General features: G+C 31.2%; 1 protein-coding gene across 1 annotated transcript in view; it reads right to left on the reverse strand.

Moving 5' to 3' along the window:
• Window positions 1-19,710, reverse strand: part of LOC134717154 (DNA replication licensing factor mcm2-like) — a 50,965-nt gene extending 31,255 nt beyond the window's left edge. The window contains exons 1-15 of the mRNA XM_063579963.1: window positions 19,590-19,710; window positions 18,388-18,587; window positions 17,685-17,854; window positions 17,138-17,223; window positions 16,502-16,676; window positions 15,314-15,423; window positions 14,554-14,663; window positions 13,991-14,198; window positions 13,409-13,543; window positions 12,708-12,899; window positions 12,027-12,371; window positions 11,540-11,704; window positions 11,180-11,254; window positions 9,797-9,880; window positions 9,245-9,400 (exon numbers count right to left, since the gene is read on the reverse strand). Coding sequence (XP_063436033.1) covers window positions 9,245-9,400; window positions 9,797-9,880; window positions 11,180-11,254; window positions 11,540-11,704; window positions 12,027-12,371; window positions 12,708-12,899; window positions 13,409-13,543; window positions 13,991-14,198; window positions 14,554-14,663; window positions 15,314-15,423; window positions 16,502-16,676; window positions 17,138-17,223; window positions 17,685-17,854; window positions 18,388-18,587; window positions 19,590-19,595 — 2,217 coding nt within the window. The 5' untranslated portion in view covers window positions 19,596-19,710. The remainder of the gene's footprint in view (window positions 1-9,244; window positions 9,401-9,796; window positions 9,881-11,179; window positions 11,255-11,539; window positions 11,705-12,026; window positions 12,372-12,707; window positions 12,900-13,408; window positions 13,544-13,990; window positions 14,199-14,553; window positions 14,664-15,313; window positions 15,424-16,501; window positions 16,677-17,137; window positions 17,224-17,684; window positions 17,855-18,387; window positions 18,588-19,589) is intronic.
• Between the last annotated feature and the right edge of the window lie 438 nt (window positions 19,711-20,148).

The raw sequence follows: 20,148 nt of genomic DNA on the forward strand, positions 1-20,148 counted from the left end.
CACCTAATTCATTAGTCTATAAAATATATAATAATGTAGAAAAAACAAGTAAATGGTTTGACACTGTAAAAGGTTGGTTAAATAAATTAGGATTTGGGCGTCTTACTTTTGACCCCATTAACATAAAATATTATATAAATGCTATCCAACAAAGGATCATGAATCAGGCTTATCAAGTTATGAACTGTTCTATCCTTAATTGTGAAAAACTAAATTTCTTTTATAAAACAAAAAAGAATGGAAAAAGGCCCCCTTATATTGATATATGTAAATTAAAAAGTGACAGATCAGTCCTCAGTAAATTTAAACTAAGTGCCCATTCTCTATCAATTGAAAGGGGCCGTTATTTAAATATTGAAAGAAAAGAACGTGTTTGTGTATCTTGTAATAGACAAGAAATTGAGGATGAATACCATTTCTTCTCAGTCTGTCCATATTTCACATCATTGAGAGAGACCTATATACAAAAAATTAACACTAATCTTAATTTCAATTTCATTAATTTACAATCCCCCATAACATTAAGGCAAATGACCATACTTTTAAATAGCAGTCTGCCGGTCATTATAAAGATCACTATAAGATATATTAATGATTGTCTTTTACTGAGAAAATCTATATGATCATATTTAATACTGATTTAATATGTGTACTTTTTGGTCATTATGCTCATGAACTTTATGTATTAATCATGATATTTATATTATTGTTTTTCACAAGTCCTCATTTCCACTGTCACTCTAACTTAATTATTGTATTAGTTTATTATTTCAAATGTTATTATAATTTTCTGTATGCCATAACCATTTGATGTAAATGTGTTTGTGCAAATAAATATTGTCTATTGTAAAACAATTCAAAGAAGAAAACATACAGCCTTATGTAAATATAAAAATAAAATATATAACACACAAACAAACGACAAGCACTGAATTACAGACTCCTGATATATTATATTTTTTTCTTTCTTATTTATTTTGTACATTAATCAGGCCTTTAGATTTTTCGTTTGTTTTACATTTTCAAATTCGGGAATTAAGACTATATATAAAAAAGAAGATTTGGTGCAATCAAAGCAAAATATTGTTAATGTGTTTGCACTACAGGCTGTTCAAGAGCAGAGTGGAAAATAAATTTAAGAATAGGTTCTTTTTTTGTTTTTCATTTTCACATTTAGAATTTTTTTTATTAAGAACACTTCATTATTCTTAGATGAATATTCCTTTTTCTGTGATATTTTTGTCAATGGCAGTAAGAAAACCACCAATAAATCGAACTAAAGTCTGTGTATCCTTGTTGTATCATAGAACCTAGTGTTTTACACAAGTGAAGGTTGTAACTTTGAACAAAGATCACTGACTATAGTATACCAAATAACCACAATAATTGTTTATTTGTCGTTATTATTTTGTTTCATTTTACGCAACATGCTATAAGTACTAGTAGTTGAATCTCACGTGTGAACTAGCTTCCTTATGAAAACAAAGATTATCAGTGGTATAACAAAATTATTTTATAAAACAATTTTGGTCCAAAACAGGAGTGCAAGATGGACTCGTCACCTGTCTTGTGGTCTTGTTTCCACTGAGTGTACAGGAGTGACAACCTGTATACTACATGTCAGAAAAATGCTTTATTATGTTTGATCAAACCTGATTACAAGGTACAAATATGGCCACTGATGATCTGATAATATCAAGTATTCTTGATAGTGTTTTCGAACACCTTTCAGTTAAGTGAAGTTTTTCTTAGCATCATAAAGGGGTCAATGATTATTATTGCACCCCCTTTTTCCTACAATCCCTTAAACAGGTAGTTCTACTTTTATGATTATGATAAAAGCACACTTTCTTGTTTATATATCTATACATATAATAGAGCAGTATTCTTTTAAATTGTGAGGTTGAAATAGATATTTAGTATATTTATAGCAGTTGTCCCCCTCCTCAGAATATTTAGTTTATTTATGTCAGTAGTCCCCCTTCTCAGAATATTAGTATATTTATGTTTATTCCCCTCCACATACCCCCCTTTGTATATTTATTAAAAGGTCCAATATGTGCATTTTCTATATTCGTGATGTTTTCAGTATGTACACACTTTCAGCAACCAGAAAGATGAATTCCCCATAGAAAAATTACCCGTAGACGCATAACCTAAAGACGATTTACCCAAAGCCGAATTACCCATAGATGAAATAACAATACAAACCCAAATACGAAATGTAGCAATTTGTGCTCAGGACGAGCACTTCGGGGAAGTAGTGGAGAATATAACCAGAAGAAAAGTGACATTGGGAACTTTAACCACAATTCGAAAGTGCTTTATATGAACTCTTGTTTTGATTGGAATATTTATATGAAATCTCGTTTTGATTTGAATATTTATATGAACTCTCGTTTTAGAATTGACTATTTCCCATTTTAGTATAAAGTTGAATATTCTTGTTTTTAATGTTCGTGTTTTCTTAAATATAGTGTTTCTTATTTCAAATATCCAAAGAGATTATAGATTTACAGCTTAATCCGATGGTCGTCAAAAGTGCGAGATAATACATTTCTCAATTCTTTGGCAATTTATCCCTTTCCCAGCCCATTGATTATCAAAATTTAATCAACGTGTGGTTCATTTGATCTCAATACTTCATTGGTCGAAATTCCATTATGACGTCACATTTTCTTGCTTTCCCTAGAATTTTCTATTGTGACGTCATGAAAAAAGGGGACCATGCCTGATGACATCACATTTAAAGAACACAACTTTTTGCAGAACATTGTAATGAAAGTATCAATTTTGACTAAATTTCGTCTAAAAATCATTAAAGAAACAGATTCCACCATTTTATCTCGTGTAATACGATATTTATCCACTCATGACAGTTAAATTTTAGATATTTAAAACACCCGGCAAGCCTCATGTTTTAAATTTGAAAATTTAACTGTCTCGAGTGGATAAATATCGTATCACACTCCATGCAGTGGTAGAATCTATATGTATCTAACACTTGAACTACAAAAGCAATTATCGCTATTTTACTAAGTTAAGCCGGAGGACAATAATCCTATTATTATTGCATAACATTGGACAATTATATATATATTTTATGAGAACCTTTTATAATGTTTTAACACTGTTATCTTTGATTTTGTATGTTTTGTAAACAGTTGCTAGGACAGTTTGAACACTAGCTCTCAAGCTTTGAACTTGTGTGTTATTAAATTTATATATTTTGTACACAGTCTTGCGTTGAAAGCAGCCATAGTGTCGATTATAGTCCAACATAAGTTTAATAGTGTCGATTATAGATCAACATAAGTTTAATAGTGTCGATTATAGACCACAGACTTTAATGTAACCCGTACTGAAATTCACGGGGTTATATATACAACAAAAACAGAAGTATTCGCAATTTGAATTTGAGGTCATATTTCACTGTAGCGTTATATTGCTTTGGTTTGATACCTCACCCAATATGATAGTTTAAAAAATTATTTTGAAGTAGAGCCGTGGTGTAGTATGAGAGCCGTGGTGTAGTGGTTAGTGCATCGAACTACTAACACAAAGGTTCCTGGTTCGATTCCCGTTTGGGATGAAAATTTCAGGAACTCAATTTTCGGCTCTCCCTTGACACCATTTGCGAGTATGGTCTTGAGGAAACGATGATAGTCCGTCGGAAAGGGACGATAAATGGCTGACCCGTGTTAAGAGAGAGCCATATCTCTTGCACGTTAAAGACACCCTTGTAGATTTCGAAAAAGAGTAGGCTAATGCCGCTACAAGGCAGCACTCGCACCCGCAAAGTGGAGAGGGATTAATATCAGTTGCAAAACTTGTTTCCCAATCCACTCTAAATAAATATGTTTAAAAAAAAAAAAAAAAAAAAAAAAAAATTATTGTCCTGAATGACAAATGTAAAACAATTCTAACAAGAAAACTAACAGCCTTATTTATATAAAAAATGAACAAAAAACAAATATGCAACACATAAACAAACGACAACCACTGAATTACAGGCTCATATACATAATGTGGCGGGATCCCAACCCTCCCCTAACCTGGGACAGTGGTGGAACAGTACAACATAGGAACGAGAGACCTATTTAGGTTACCTTCTGCTGTTGTCTGTTCTATGGTCGGGTTGTTGTCTTTTTGACACATTCCCCATTTCCATTCTCAATTTTATTAAAAAGGGACCATTTATAAGATGTGAATAGAATCAACTTTTTAATTTTTGTAACAAATCTTAATATTCTTTGTAGATCATTGTCGGTTCAGTTATTTTTAAATTCACTTTTCTGAAGAGTTCTAGTGTTTGCATACATAAGGCAATTTTCTTAAATAATTTACACACTTGACATATATATATGCTAGGTCCCTTACTTCCAAATATTCAAAGATGTAAAGTTAAAGTATTCTTGATTTAGCATACTACTGTCATGCAGTGGGGGATCCAGGGGGGTTGGTTCCCCCCTTTTTTTGGACAATCAATGCATTTGAATGGGAGAATATAGTTGGAACCCCCCTTTACTCTGGGTTGGGACCCCCCCCCCCACACCTTTTAAAATGGCTGGATCTGCCCCTAGTCATGGGTGTGGAAACATAAGATAAGGGGTGTGCTAGTTTAGGGATTGAATTGTGGTATTTTTCACTTTAAAACATATTTATTTCCTTTTTAAATCAATGTACATTGTATATAAATGCAGTGTTATAAAAACATTTAAATTATGATTAATCTGCCATACATGTATTAGAAATCAAACATCTAAATTAATGGAACTTTAGTGACCGTCTTTGTCAAGCTAATTTTATCTAATGTGCTTGTAATTTTATTAGAACACCCATTGAAATTTCAATTGTATACAATTTTCAGGTATGTTTTTTATATCAAATTTGACTTTTCAATGAAGTGTCTCCAATTTAAATGAGAAAGGAAATGTGGAATGTGTCAAAGAGACAACATACAGACCAAAGATCAGAAATACATACATTTTATCAATGACATTCACCCATTGAATTTTCAAACTTTCATAATTTATCGATACTTTTTGTATGAAATTTGACTTCATAAAGAGCGTCTCTGATAAAACATTTAGGTAGTATTGTTTTCTGTTGAAGTAGAAGATATATCAATAATAAACCAGTCCACCCAAGTTTCAAGAGGTGACCCAATTAAGTCAGATTATATTCTGCATTTTAGATTAAGGTGATCAATTTTAAATACAAAAATAGTTGAGAAAAAACAAAAGCAGAAAAACTTAAGATAATGGAAAAATATGTAAATTTTGTATTAATCAAAATGATGCCTTTTTACAAATGTTACATTTAAAAGTACTTCAAGAAGTTTTTTTTTACAATGTATATGTGATTATAAAAGTGTTATTTTAGATTTTTTAAAGATATTAAATCTTAAAGATATAAGAAGATGTGGTATGAGTGCTCATGAAACAACTCTGCATCCAAGTCACTATTTGTAAAAGTAAACCATTATAGGTCAAAGTATGGTCTTCAACAAGGAACTTTGGCTCACACTTACAGCAAGCTATGAAGGGCTCCATATATGAATAGTGTAAAACCATTCAAACAGAAAAAGCAACAGTCTACTCTTTACAAAAAACAGAAACAAGAAAATCAACAAACAGCAACTAATCAGATGAAAACAAATGGAGCTGGTTTTAACTTTTAAATATTTTGATATTCCTTCAATAGTTAAATCATACACACACATATATATAAGCATAGATAGTGGTAAGAAATAATTGATTTGATGATGTTATTTCACCTGGTGTTTCGGTTTAGGTTTTATATTACAAAGGCATTATCCTCATTAGGTAAACCTAGCCTTTCAGCAACATGATAAAAATAAACAAAATTTCTGGATCATAATATGAAATATAATCCATGTTATGTATGGCTTTCTAGTTAGATGCTGACAGATTTATCAGTAATTTATGGTCAAGGTATAAGTGGTTTTAAATAAGAAATTTCTCCCTCATCTGGCTTATTTTGTAGAGTGCAGAAGATGTAATAAACTCATTAGAGATCTGATTTCAGATACCTGCAACATACCACAAAAAAAGATTAATACAGAGTGTGGCCATAAATATTTGTCACTATTGATTTTCCCCTACCTTTATTTCATATAGAACTACATTTTTATTTTATTTTTAAATATCTTAGGGTCATTTCTGGTTTGATTTTAAGTAACTTCACCAGGTATTAATTAATGATAGAAGCAGAATAGTCACAGGTTTATTTGTTAGTTGGTTGTATTTATTTGTTGATCTTTTTCATTTTCTCACAAGATAAACATGTGCAAATATTATTTTCTGTTCAGAAATTTGCCAGATATTTAAACCAAATTAAAATTGTAATATTTAATTATCTGGGTTCACATCATTCCAGAGAAAACAAAAACAACTGAAAAAAAAACTATGGCAAAATAAACAAATATTCTTTAAACAATTCTTTTGTCTTTTAACTCCTTATTTATAAAAATCCAACCATAAATGCCTTCAAAATGTTTTTTGAAAAAATTTGTACTGTAAATTCAGAAATTATTTAGGTGTTTTTATTATTGTGAAAAATGCAACATGGTTATAATCACAATAATTCAAACTCACATTTTAATTTTTTTTATATATGAATTAAACAGGATTTTTCTATACATCTCAATGAAAATCGCATTTTAGTCTAAAATTAGAAAATTGCAATAATAATTGCACGCAATAATTTCTGAATTTACAGCATTTATCTGAAATATATAGCAAATAAATGCAGGTGACATAAACTTTTGTCCAGTTACTGTAGCTTTGACTCTTATAACTAAATTTAACCTGACAGTTAAAGGACTGGGTCATTGGGTAGAGCATTAAGAAAGTCCTGAAATGAGGTATGCAGAACAAGAATGTGTCCATAGTACACAAATGCCCCACTTGCCTTATCATTTTCTATGTTCAGTGGTCCGTGAAATTGGGGTCAAAACTCTAATTTGGCATTAAAATTAGAAAGATCATATCATAAGGAACATGTGTACAAAGTTTCAAGTTGATTGGACTTCAACTTCATCAAAAACTACCTTGACCAAAAACTTTAACCTGACACGGGACAGACGGACGAACGAATTGACGGACGAACGGACGCACAGACCAGAAAACATAGTGCCCCTCTACTATCGTAGGTTGGGCATAAAAATATTTAAACAAGTGCCTATCAATGCATATAAATGCAGCAGAAATCTTTTTTTTTATAGCCCAAACCAGACATTAGTTGGGAGACTTTTGAAAAGTTATGAAATTTGTTCACAATACTTAAATATTACCACAAAACTCAGATCAAGTACAAATTTGTGTAGCATCACAGTTAACGTCCAACAGTAATGTCCCTTTATAACTTTATATGATATAAATAGTATAAATAAATCATTCTAACTTTATATGATATAAATAGTATAAATAAATCATTCTAACTTTATATGATATAAATCATTCTAACTTTATATGATATAAATAGTATAAATAAATTATTCTAACTATAAACTAATGAGAATTTTAATATGACTTCCTTCAAACGCTTTGAGTACACACCTGTGGTAAAATATGAATATATTGCATGTCAGCTGATCGCCAACATCATGATTTCTTTTAGGCTGTTTCCATTGTGTAAATATAGATTCTGTAACATTGTTAGCAGTGGATTATCGTGTTTCTCCAATCAAGATGGTTAAATTATGGAATTTTAAGTCTGAGCCTCTAACATTATAAGAATCTTTTTCTTTAATGTCCAAAAAAAATCCCTATTTTAATTTCAATAGAAAGTAAATTCTCCCAACTATGCCTTTACTACGTCGTCCGATAGTTTAAAAAAAATGCATGCTGAAATGTACATCACTGAGCCAAAAATAGCAGAATTTGATCATGACCTTTTGGTAACATATATTCCAATTCAATTTAATTCAAACGTGTTTATATTTCATTCACATTAGAAGAAAATTTCATCATATTAGAGAAAGGATGCCATAGAACGATGAGGTACAAATTTAAGGATTCTGCGGGAAAATCATCACAAATGTGAAACTGATTGTCATCAATTTACGTCAATATTAATAGTGTGTTTCATTACGGGAACAGCAAACATTTGTCTTTACATAGAGAGCTTCCATCCAAAAGAATTGCTGTATTTGTCCTATTAGAATTGAAATAATTCATGGGGGCTTGAATTTATACTGATTTTACCACCGGTTGGCCCTTTATGCCGATATTTTAGCCCTCAATATCGCTCGTGGTAAAATATTTAGCATAAAAGGGCCAACACGTGGTAAAATCAGTATAAATTCAAGCCCCCATGAATTATTTCTTAAATATATGAAGATACAATTTTATATTTTTCCCAGCTAAAGAAAAACATTAATTAGGAGTTCAAAAAATACACTTTATATGATAATATTGCAAGTGATTGTATCATCTATGTCACATGGACACATTCCCCATTTATAGTTCTCATATCATATAGTCACATAGAAGATTACTACAATACAGAAATCGTTTACTGTTGCTATGATAGGGTACATCTTATCTATTCAATTCTTTTTTTTTTTTTATCTAAAAACCACTTACATAAAACTGATAAAAAAGTGGATGCTGATAAATAAAACATCTGATTACATGTAATATTATTTTTATCTGAAAACTACTTACATAAAACTGATATGAAAAGTGGAATGCTGATATAAAATAAACATCTGTTTAGATGCAATATGAAAGTAGCTACTGACTTTATTTGACATGTAACTTATTGTATTATTACATGTCATTCTGAAACAATGATAAGGAAATCACATGTAATCTTATTGATTTATTAGAAAAGGAGATAAAAATAATTACATGGAATCTGGTGTTGCATATGTAATGATTTGTACTGTAGCTCTTTCTTTTCACAAAATATACAAAACAAATTTCAACATAAAATAGTCTACCTGTCAGGTGAAAAAGGTAATATTATCTTTTAAACAACTTAGGCATATTTTTAGAGAAATTATTTCATACATCAATTTTTAGCTGGAAAAGTGTAGCTGCTGGGTAAAAAGTAAAATTCAAATAGACTGACAAAACCTAAAATCTTTTGTATGAATATTCAATTTGTATTCCAACATGTGTGTCCACTATAGTTAAACTCAAGCTGACATGGAACTAGTTTTGGATGACATATCTGGATGTTAACATTTTTTTGTTCAGAGCCCATATCTTACCATTGATTCTCTTCTCAATTCTGAGTACATCTTTGCAACTTTATCTTGGTCCATTTGATGGAGTTTTGGATGAACTTTGTCTTTACAATAAATAATGTATTTCTTAAGTAAATCTTGAGGTAGAGGCTCAACTGATGCACTTGTGTTCAAGAGATTCTGAAACATAAAGTAATGATTAATTAAAGTTTACCCATTAACTTTGTTCAAATTTTGCTATGTTGTGGCCTGGTGTAAGGGAACTAAATCTTGTTATTTTATTCTATGTTTTCAATCTAAAAACTAAATTTCTGTCATATTATTTATGCTTTCTTCAGTATATTTGTTTTCCAAATAAGTAGCTATTATCAGAATGATTTGTTAATGGTTGTTCCACAATTGATTGTAGTGTGTGGATGAGACACATAAACATTTTCTTGAGAATTATAAGTAAATGAAAATTTTACAATATGCAGGGTTGAGGACTACTTGAGTTGCCTCACATGGCCCAAGAAATGAAATTCAATAAAAGATCACAAAACAAATATCCCTGCTACTAACACATAATAAACTTACCAAATTTTCATCTGCCTGAGCATCTGTTGCATTAGGATGATGTTTAATGTGACTGCCTGTTACAAATCTAGCCAATCTTTCATCCTACAAAAAATATCAATATTAAATATCATTTTTCAAAATTAAGCTGTACCACTATATAAAATGGACCAGTTTCTTTCATTTGATCTGCTTGTTAAGACTCAATGATAACTTCTGTTTCAAATTTTTTTTTTTTTTTTCAGAGATAACCTGAAGTATATGGCAAAACAACTTTTCGGAACTCTTTGTCCGCGATGCTCTTCAACTTTGAACCGTATTTGGCCTTTGTAACTTTTTTTTACAAGCCACACTGATGAGTCTTTTGTAGACAAATAGTGCCTCTTGCGCAAATACAAAGGAGTTTTTTTATGTTCATCTGACAAATGATTTTGACCACTTTTTAAACATTTTAGTGTCCATTTTATTTGAATCAATTAGTTTATGTGAACGATTTTAACTGATTAAGTCATAAAAAAATTTCATTTTTCAGATGGTTTTTGTCAAAAATGAAAGTGGCCGCATCTGTGTTCATCCTCAACCTTTATGTATGTTATGTATTATAAAAAAATACAACTTACATTTCAATATTAAGGATGAACATCAACGCGGCCACTTTCATTTTACACGAAAACCGTCTAAATTTTAACTAAAATGCTAGAATTGTGAATATTTCAGTAATTTAGCATTAATTAATGGTGCTAGTTATATGTGCATTGTATTGTCAAAATCAGCCCAAATTTATATAGCAGAAGCATTCTACTGTCAAATGAATAACTAAAAGTTGACGTTTCAACAATTTTGTGAAACTGCTTTATTTTGGGGCCAAAAAGGGTCTTACTGGACCTACTCCTTTCTATCCTGGTATTTATTTCAACTTCTCAATTCTTCAGGGATGAGCAACTTATTAGACTATGGAAAATTTCTCAGACCAAACATTGCACAATTCTAATACAAGAGAACAAAATGATGAAAAAAGACATTTTTATTGATTCCATTTTTACTTGAATATTAGAGTAAAATAATACAAGAATGTGTCCATAGAACACAGATGCCCCACTCGCACTATCATTTTCTATGTTAAGTGGACCCTGAAATTGGGGTAAAAACTATATTTTGGCATTTAAATTAGAAAGATCATATTATAGGGAACATATATACTAAGTTTCAAGTTGATTGGAATTCAACTTCATTAAAAACTACCTTGACCAAAAACTTTAACCTGAACAGACGGACAGAAATGAAAGGACAGACGGACACACAGACCAGAAAACATAATGCCCCTCTACTATCGTAGGTGGGGCATAAAAACACATTTTATGGTTATTATTTGCTAAAACTAAAAGAATAAAGAATTCTCTATACCTGGATTGGGTCAACTGTATCTCTAACAACACACAAAACATCGAATCTGGACAAAATAGGCTCTGTTAAATCAACCTGTAAAGTTGAAATAGATTTTATCAGAATAAAGTAACAACAGTAATATACTTGAAAATGTGTTTATGTCAATTTGGCATTTGACTGTGGCAAAATGAAATGCAGTTTTCTCTAGCTCAATGGAGTTTACAGTTAAAAGCTTAATTGCAAATGCAACCTTCCAATCTGGACAGATAAGCATCTTGCAATATTTTTTTATTCATTAAACAAATTTCCAGAAAAATCAGGTTAAAGTAAACAATTTTATCTTATAACTAAGAAAATTCATTATGTTCAAAAGATTACATTTTCAGCAAAGGTCAACGATGGGTCATATCTTCCACCAATAGGATTAGCTGCAGCTATAATACAACACCTAGCCTGAAGGGAGGTAACTATGCCTGCTTTAGAGATAGATATACTCTGTTGTTCCATGGCTTCGTGTATACTTGTTCGATCAGCATCGTTCATCTGTGAAAAAAATTAATTTCTTAGTATTTATAAACATTTAATTACATTCCAATTCTATTTAATCAAATTAGCTTCGCCCTCTAAATATTCCATCTTACTGTCATCTGTGATTAACAGTTAATTCTAATATAACATTCAAATTTTTTATTCATTAAAAATCCTAATTCTGTCCTGCAATATTCATTTTTAGTTTTGTTAAGTTTTCTTATTAAAATCAATTATCCTCTCCCTCATTAATACTTATAACAATCTGTATCTAATAATTTGATGTGATTTTTTTTAAAGGTATGATTTTTGTATATGAATTAAACTCCTATTTTACCTTGTCAAACTCATCAATTAAACAAATTCCTTTATCAGCTAACACCAAGGCACCTGCTTCAAGTGTCCATTCCCTGGACACTGGATTCCTTTGGACATATGCTGTGAGACCAACAGCTGAGGCTCCCTGTCCAGTGGTAAATACAACTCTTTGAGCAGTTTTTTCTACATATTTAAGAAACTGTGATTTGGCTGTTCCTGGGTCACCACAACATAAGATGTTAACATCCCCTCTCACTTTATGTTTTCCTCCTGGATTTTTAGGTTCACCACCAAAAACAGCTAATGCTATGGCACGTTTGATTTCCTCATGACCATAAATAGATGGTGCTATACTTGCAAATATCTACAAGATGGAAAAATATAAACAGAAATTAGAAAATTTATCCTAAAATGAATAGCAATCGTACTCAAATGCACATAGTAGTACATAGCTAAATAACTTACACTTGACTCTTTGTCCAATAAAAAATTCTGATGTTCATTTTGATTTAATCTGGATCATTGACCTCAACTCGAGTCTCAAATGGTAAATTAATATAAAGTAAGTTTGATGAAGATTGATTGATTTTTTCAAAAAACAGAGAAGTCATTTTCATAAATTCAGTATTTATCAATATTCAAAAAGTGCAATCATAAAATTGCTAACAGCATTTGAAGACCTAAACTGATAAAGTCTTACTCTTTCTCCTATTCTTTCATCCTTTGATAATTGTACAACAGCTTTAATATCTTCATCTGTCAGATTTGCTGCAGCCAGCTTGTCATCTTTCTTTGTGATGAAGTTGGCCTGTATAACTGTGGCAAATACTGGAAATCCATTCTGTGTGTTTAGTGAGCCATCATAGTTGTTATGGTAGATACCAGTCAATTCCTGTCAAAGTAACATGAATGTTTTAACAATAAATTTATCAATTATTAAATATCTTTTCTATCAAAAGGATGTCAATATAAGCACAGAATTACTCTTTCTGATCATAAAATTAAGAATGGAAATTGGTAATGTGTCAAAGAGACAACAACCTGACTAATGAGAATGCATCTTGTGCAACAATTTATGACCAATTGTGGTGAGCTTGTTAACTTTTTATTCAGTCAGGATCAAAATAAATTGGGATGACATGGTTGATGATCCTTCATTAAAGAATAGACAAAGAGATATGCACTTTTCCATAAATCTTCTGTAAGATACAACAAATGCCAGCTTTCAAAATCAAGGTTATGAAGAGGTCTTTTTCTTTATTACCATGGCAAGTATATCAGCACAATTCAAATTAGTTTTTCATATCTACACTTTGAATACTATTCTGGACGATTATATATAAATCATTGCTATGACATGCAGTTTAATCATATGCACAATAATGACAGTAATTAACATACTATTTCATCACCCGGTTTACATGTGTCTACCAAATCATCCAGTAATATAGCATCTTTAGATCTTGGAAGTCTACCAGCAGGTACTTTACCAGGACTTTCTTGTATTGTTATTCTTTGGTAATTCTTATATAATGTCTGAAATAAATTGGTTTAAATAATATACTGGTTCAATCATACATTTAGAAATGATAACCATCAAACAAAATATACAACACTCAATTTCAAATAAGTTCTGTTCAAGCAATTTCATGGGGTCTTTGAAGGCTCATTTTCTGACCTCACATTCAGTATGTTTTCAAAGTGATCACCAAATGACTCCTTTAATTACCCACTACCAACAGTAGATAAACAAAAACATCCAACAGAACTTTTTTTGGGACAACTCTTTCACATTTCTGTTATATTCAATGGTTTAGACAATCTTTCAACAACTCTGTCCATATGTGGTAAAGATGTCAGAAGTGTACATCTTCGCCCTTTCTTGGATCTCTGATCTTTCAGAGATTTTTAAAATTCAACTTGTGATAAATAAACCTTCACTTCTGCCATAAGAATAATTAGCGACTAATTAAGACTGGTTACCTGTTCCATATTGATTTCAAAAGGTCCAGTTGACTGACATTCAGGACAAGAACCAGGCTTGATTTCTTGACTCTGTGACTGATAAAATGGTCCAAGCAGAAAGTTACATTTGTTACAATCATATTTAATGACATTGAGTTGGGGCATGACTCCTGTTGAACTTGTTACTACACCACTGGTACGTATCAGCTGATTCAAATGCAACTGTCTGTCAATAAAAAAAATAAGAAAATATTATAAACCATGTAGGAACTTTTTTAACAAAATGTTAAGTGTTGATAGCATCTTTAACTAGAAAATTCAAAATGTATTTTGACAAAAAGAAAATACAATTTTGAGCTCTTCAAATATCAGTTGACAGGATATCTATCAAATCTGTTTAACCAATACAGGAATTATATTCAAACATTTCTGATCTAAAGACTTGAATTACTTTGCTTATAAAAACTTGAAAAAATTAATTTCTGTTTTTGAGGGAGTTTTTTTTATCTTTGAAATGAAAAAATTAGCAAGTGTTCCAAGGAAGATGAGACTCTCCTGCAATGCGTTTGTTTATAGCTTACCTTAATGATCTTAATTCTTCTATAAGTGGAAGTTCAGCTATTCGAACATGGATTGATTTTACAATTTTATCATAATTGGGATACATACTCATTACAACCTCTGTACCAGCCTGTAAAAACAATTGGGAAATGTTTAATACTGGAAAAAAGGCCTCCCTCTAATAAATAAGACATTAATTATGCTCATTTGTGCAGGATATAGTTTGTTCAGAATCAACAATATTAGGATGCACTTAATGTTTAATGCATGAATTTAACCCGTGTCATAAGTTTATGCATTAAAATCACAAAAATATAAGTGCTTCTAAGCACTGAAGGGTAAAGATTTCTTTCATTTTGCAATTTGTTAATTGTGTTTTCCTTTGTTCATTATTGTATATTTGAAGTTAAACTTATCACAAATTCATACACCATATCACTTATATAAATTGTAAGTGTGATGTGTATTTGAATTACCGTTGTAAATTTTACCAATGTTGATTTGAATACACACATCATATTGTTATTCAATATCTGCAAATCTAAGTATAACATGTAATTAATAAATTGCATGACATTGACTAGGTAGGATCTAAGGAATTATCAATTTACTGCCCTATATTTGTTTTTATTATGAAAGATAAAGATAAAACTTAGATTTAGATATCAAGTCAAAAACATCTGGTTTTGTACCCAAATAACTTTTCATGCCTGATAAAATCAATTCCAATAACAATATTTTGGTAATCCTGACTTTCTATAAGCAATATTGAAATTTTACCTCATCAAAATTTGTCAACATTTCAGCAGGAGCTTCTGGTAAGAAGTATGCTAATACTTGTTCTACAGAGGCCAGCATATTATAATCAACTATCAAACTTTCTTTGTTTGCTGAAGAAAAAAGATTATTATGCAATATGACATAAAAAACCAAGATACCATAAGTATCTATAAAGATTAATGTTATAAAGGACATGATTCCAGACCTGTTTACCCATCATGTTGTCTATCAGTAGAATTGTCAGCAGTTTTGCAATGTTGTCAGTAATACTCTTGATGAGCGACACTTGGCATGAACTATCTAGGGGTGTTTGGGGGCATACTCCCCCCCCCAAGAAAATTTTTAATTTTTGAAAATTAGTTGGAATTTCTTTTTCAGATATCTTTACAACAAAGATTATAACCTAAAATTTCCTTGATTTGACAAAAAGTTGAGATAAAGTTTGGAATAAGTCAATACATGCAAATCTGGTATTCACTGTGTACTTTTAAAGCAACAAGATATGTACATTAAAAATTTCATTAAATATTTAATCTTGTACAACACATTAAAAATACAAAACCTCAAAATAATAAACTCAATAGGGACTAGAATTCAAAACCTATGACTAGAAATTGTATTGCCATTGAATATCATGTTATTTTTAAATTATACAAAGTTGCTAATAGTTTAAGAGTTCAACAAGGTACTATGTATATTGTATTCAATTCACAGTTCAGAGTTCGCAGGATCTTTGTTCAGTTCGTTTTTTCTTTTTAAACGCAAGAAAAAACTTTTTACAATGTGCGCTACTGTGGCGAATTTTTATATTTCCAAAAGCTGGCATCCTGAATCATGCCGTCCATGAAATATACTTGACTGCTTTTATTTTGCGTTTTAAAGAGTGGCTATTCATAGTAAAAACAGCGCCTTTTAGACAAAGATCGCGTATACTGAAGCAAAAATGATTTTTTTCCAGATTGTTAGAAAATCTGTTCCTTTTCATGACGAATCCGTATTGAGTAATTTAATTGAAAAATCTGTGTAAAATACGTACAATCCGTACAAGAAAACACCTCTGTTATTCAAGAACAATACAAATGATGCTACCCAAATTACTCATTAACAATTGTAAAAGCTGACCAAATTGCAAGTTCTTTATTAATTTTCTATGGAGATCTTTGCGAGTATAATAGAACTTTTATTTACCTTCTACCATTTGTCTTATCTTTTCTCTATACACATTGTGTCCTTTTTGATCTACAAATGTTCGCAGGAAGTTTTTAAATCTATTCTTGATTTCTGTTTTAGGCCCTAACATTGATACCCATTCCCGAACAGAATGACCCTTCATGTCCTCTAAATTCTCTATACTTTCTATCATCTGAAAAACAAAGAATACTTAAAAGTAAAAATTATCAAGTACTACTAGAATATATTCTTACCCTTTTGACAACCTCTCGATTATGTTTCCTCACTTAAACTTACAGAGTAAATATTTGTTTATGTTTATAAAGTCATTGATAAATATTCATCATATAAACTCAAAAAAAATCACTGCCAAATTTCAACTCCTGAACTGAATGTATCTTGTATATTTATACATTTTACAAAACCACACATTGGCAGACACCCCTCTTTAGGATAGGTTTTACAGCAGATTCTAAAAGTCATTGAAGAGTTTACCATATTTCTTTACCCAAATCAACTCTTTTAAATGAGTGGCATATCTGTCTTTAAAAAAAAAAAAAATATTTCAAACAATCCTTTAATTCAATTCTCTTTTTAATTAGATCCAGAAAATGGACAACTGTCTTTACGCCACCTATACATAATCATACAAACCTCTTCTTCTTCCACATCTCCTTCAGCAGCCCTTTCTGCACGTCGTCTCTTTCTTGGAGCTTCGTCATCTTCTTCATCAGATTCTTCTGAAAAAGAAAGAGAAATATTGATTGATACATGCCTTCAAATGATAAATATTAATTTATAAAAAGATATATATTTCCAGTAGATAATAAGCCATTGATTAATATAACCATCCAATAATAACTTAGATATCACTGTAAGAACTAAGATAATGCCTCAACATAACTATAAGGGATGTACAATCAAAGGTAAAGAAATAAAGTCTCCAGGAATACTCATGTCACATAAGGGAAAAGTTTTAGCTAATAGAGTATAAATAAGCAGCTATGTGGCAGTCCAAGTTTGAAGCCTTTAACTAGGTCAACCAACATCGCTGAAACTACCCATGGCATTCATTGTTACTCAGTTCTCGTTTTTAAATCAAGAGACTTCCCATCAGTAAACCAAATATCAATCTGGTGTTTTCATTCTAAATTGCACCGTATCAAAGCAACAGAAGAAATTGCTGATGATTATAACTTACCATACATCAAGCCCCTTCTCATACGACCATACAAAACACCTTCTTCTTTCTCTCTCTGACGTATTTCTCTTTCGGCAGCTGCTCGTTGTGATTCAGACAAGTCAGAGAAATCTCCCTCATCGAGACCTTCTTGATCATAAACATCCAATGCAGGGATAGGACGATAATCTCTGAAAGGATAAAGTTAAGGTACAGATTTGTCGATCATAAGTAATAATTGCCTAAAAGATGGGTCAAAGACTAAAATAGCTGGGTTATGTAAATTGTTTCTTAAACAATTGAGAATGGACTATACCAAACATTCAAACATTTGAAAATATAAAACATAATGCCAAAAGTCTGAGGAATAGTTAGTTGAAAAAAATTGCTGAGATTTCAAATCTGGAAAGTGGGAAAATATTCTTCGAAATAATTTCATTGTTTTAGGGGTTTATCTCTAATATGATCGCAACCTTAAGAGAAGGAAGGTAAACTCTTACATAAAATAAATTCTTAAAGGTTTTTTTTCAATGAATAATTCAATAAATGATTTAAGAAAAATGTCATGACAAGAAGTCAGAAACTAGTGATAAGAACTGCATAAATGTTTCCAGTATCTGTCTTAGTTCAGCCTTATTTCTAATAGGGTTGATGTGATACACTTTATTTCTGTTTAGGATTTTGTGAACTGTTTTCATTCAAATTTAAAAAAAAAAATATTTACTGTTCCAAGTTATCTCCAAACAGTTCTTCTCCATCTGCCTCTTCCTCAGCAACTCCAGCATCCATTTCACTCTCATCTTCAAAGGGAGGTAAATCTCGTCCAGGACTGGAAGTCAGTGGGTCCCCACGACTACTTCTTCTCCCTCTAGAACCCCTAGAAGGACTTGTGGCTGTGGAAAATGGATCTGATGATGTTTCTTCCTGAAATAAAAAAAAAATATGCATATAAACTTTCAAGACTTTCTTTTGTATATTACAGTAGAAACTAATATAGAGGGTTTAGTTCCCAACCTGCACAAGAGAAAGGGGATTTTTGTATGGTGTCAATAATTCAAACTGTGCAGATTCTCTGGTCAAGGGGTCAGATTTCCAAATAGCAATAAGGTGTATAAAAAATTTGCTGAATGGTCCCCTGCCTAGTCCAAATAATTATGACGTCTTGAAAGGCTATTATATTCTTTTTTATCCGGATAATGTAAAACAATGGTTCCGGAAATCGGGTTTAACCGAGTTTGGTGTAAAAATTATTTTATAACCTAAAAAGAATTCAGACAAACATTTTAATAAAAATGCAGTCGACATGTTCCCGCCTCGGATGGAATTGTTACTTATATTATTATTTCTGTAGGGATATATTGGAAATATTTTGCACAAACAAACACATTAAAGGTAAGAATTTTTATATATGCAAATTTTTTTAGCCTTCAATGAAAATTTGATGGCAAAATTGGGTCTCAAAGTTGAGAACAAAATATGCTCTCAAAGTCCAACCGAAAATGGCTGCTTCAGCATTATGACGTCGATGTAAGGCGTCAAAGAAAAAAATTATAATAGCCTTTCAAGACGTCATAATTATTTGGACTATCCCCTGTCATGAAATTGAATATCAAACACTGAACAGGTAAATTAATGCAGTTATCACCTTACAGATGAACGAACTTACATATATCTAGGTTTCAATTCAGATAGCGCAAGTCTATGGTTTGTATGTAATCAAAATAAAAACTTCGTGGACCGTTGTGAAAACGACGAAAGGACTCATCGAAGGCGAAGGCCAATTTTCATAAATTTATGTAGAAACAATAGATTGTTGGTGATGCTTAAAAACTGTGAAATTGATGTGTACAACATAAAAATGCCTTTCAATATCATATAATCAAATGATAACTGTCGTGGAATAGATTATATAGCAACAAAACTTACTGCCATTGTTTTCTTTTTTTCTTCACAATGTGCAAATTTAAGCGCGGGAAAGGGTCAATAGGTCACAGAACAGGAAGTTTCAACTGATAAAGCTTATTACCAACGCCAACGTACGTTTCTCTGATAAATCTTATTACCAACGCCAACGTACGTTTCTCTGATAAAACCACATATGAATGAAAATATAAGAATAATATGTTGGGGGGGGGGGGGCGGAGGGGGGCCCGCCCCCCCCTTTCGTGGGAAAAATTTGGTTGCTTATATAGGGAATCACTGAAGCATGACTGGAGAGGCCCCCCCTTAGGTCAGTCAAAAAATGTGATACTACTGTGTGTTTGCTTGTTTGTCACAGTTTGATTCCGAAAAGAACACCGTATACTTTAAATTTAAATTAATCTTTATAGTTTGTAGATCTAAAAATACGTTTTTGATCTTTAAAAATAATCTCTGGAAGTTCATTGTTGGACACATTTCAAGTTGGATTTACTATTCAAGATACAATAGTTGGTACCATATAACTGCCCTTTTGTCAAGTTACAATGATAAAACTATAAAATAG

The sequence above is a fragment of the Mytilus trossulus genome, chromosome 1, assembly GCF_036588685.1.
Source record: "Mytilus trossulus isolate FHL-02 chromosome 1, PNRI_Mtr1.1.1.hap1, whole genome shotgun sequence".
In the NCBI taxonomy this organism is placed as follows: Eukaryota; Metazoa; Mollusca; class Bivalvia; order Mytilida; family Mytilidae; genus Mytilus; species Mytilus trossulus.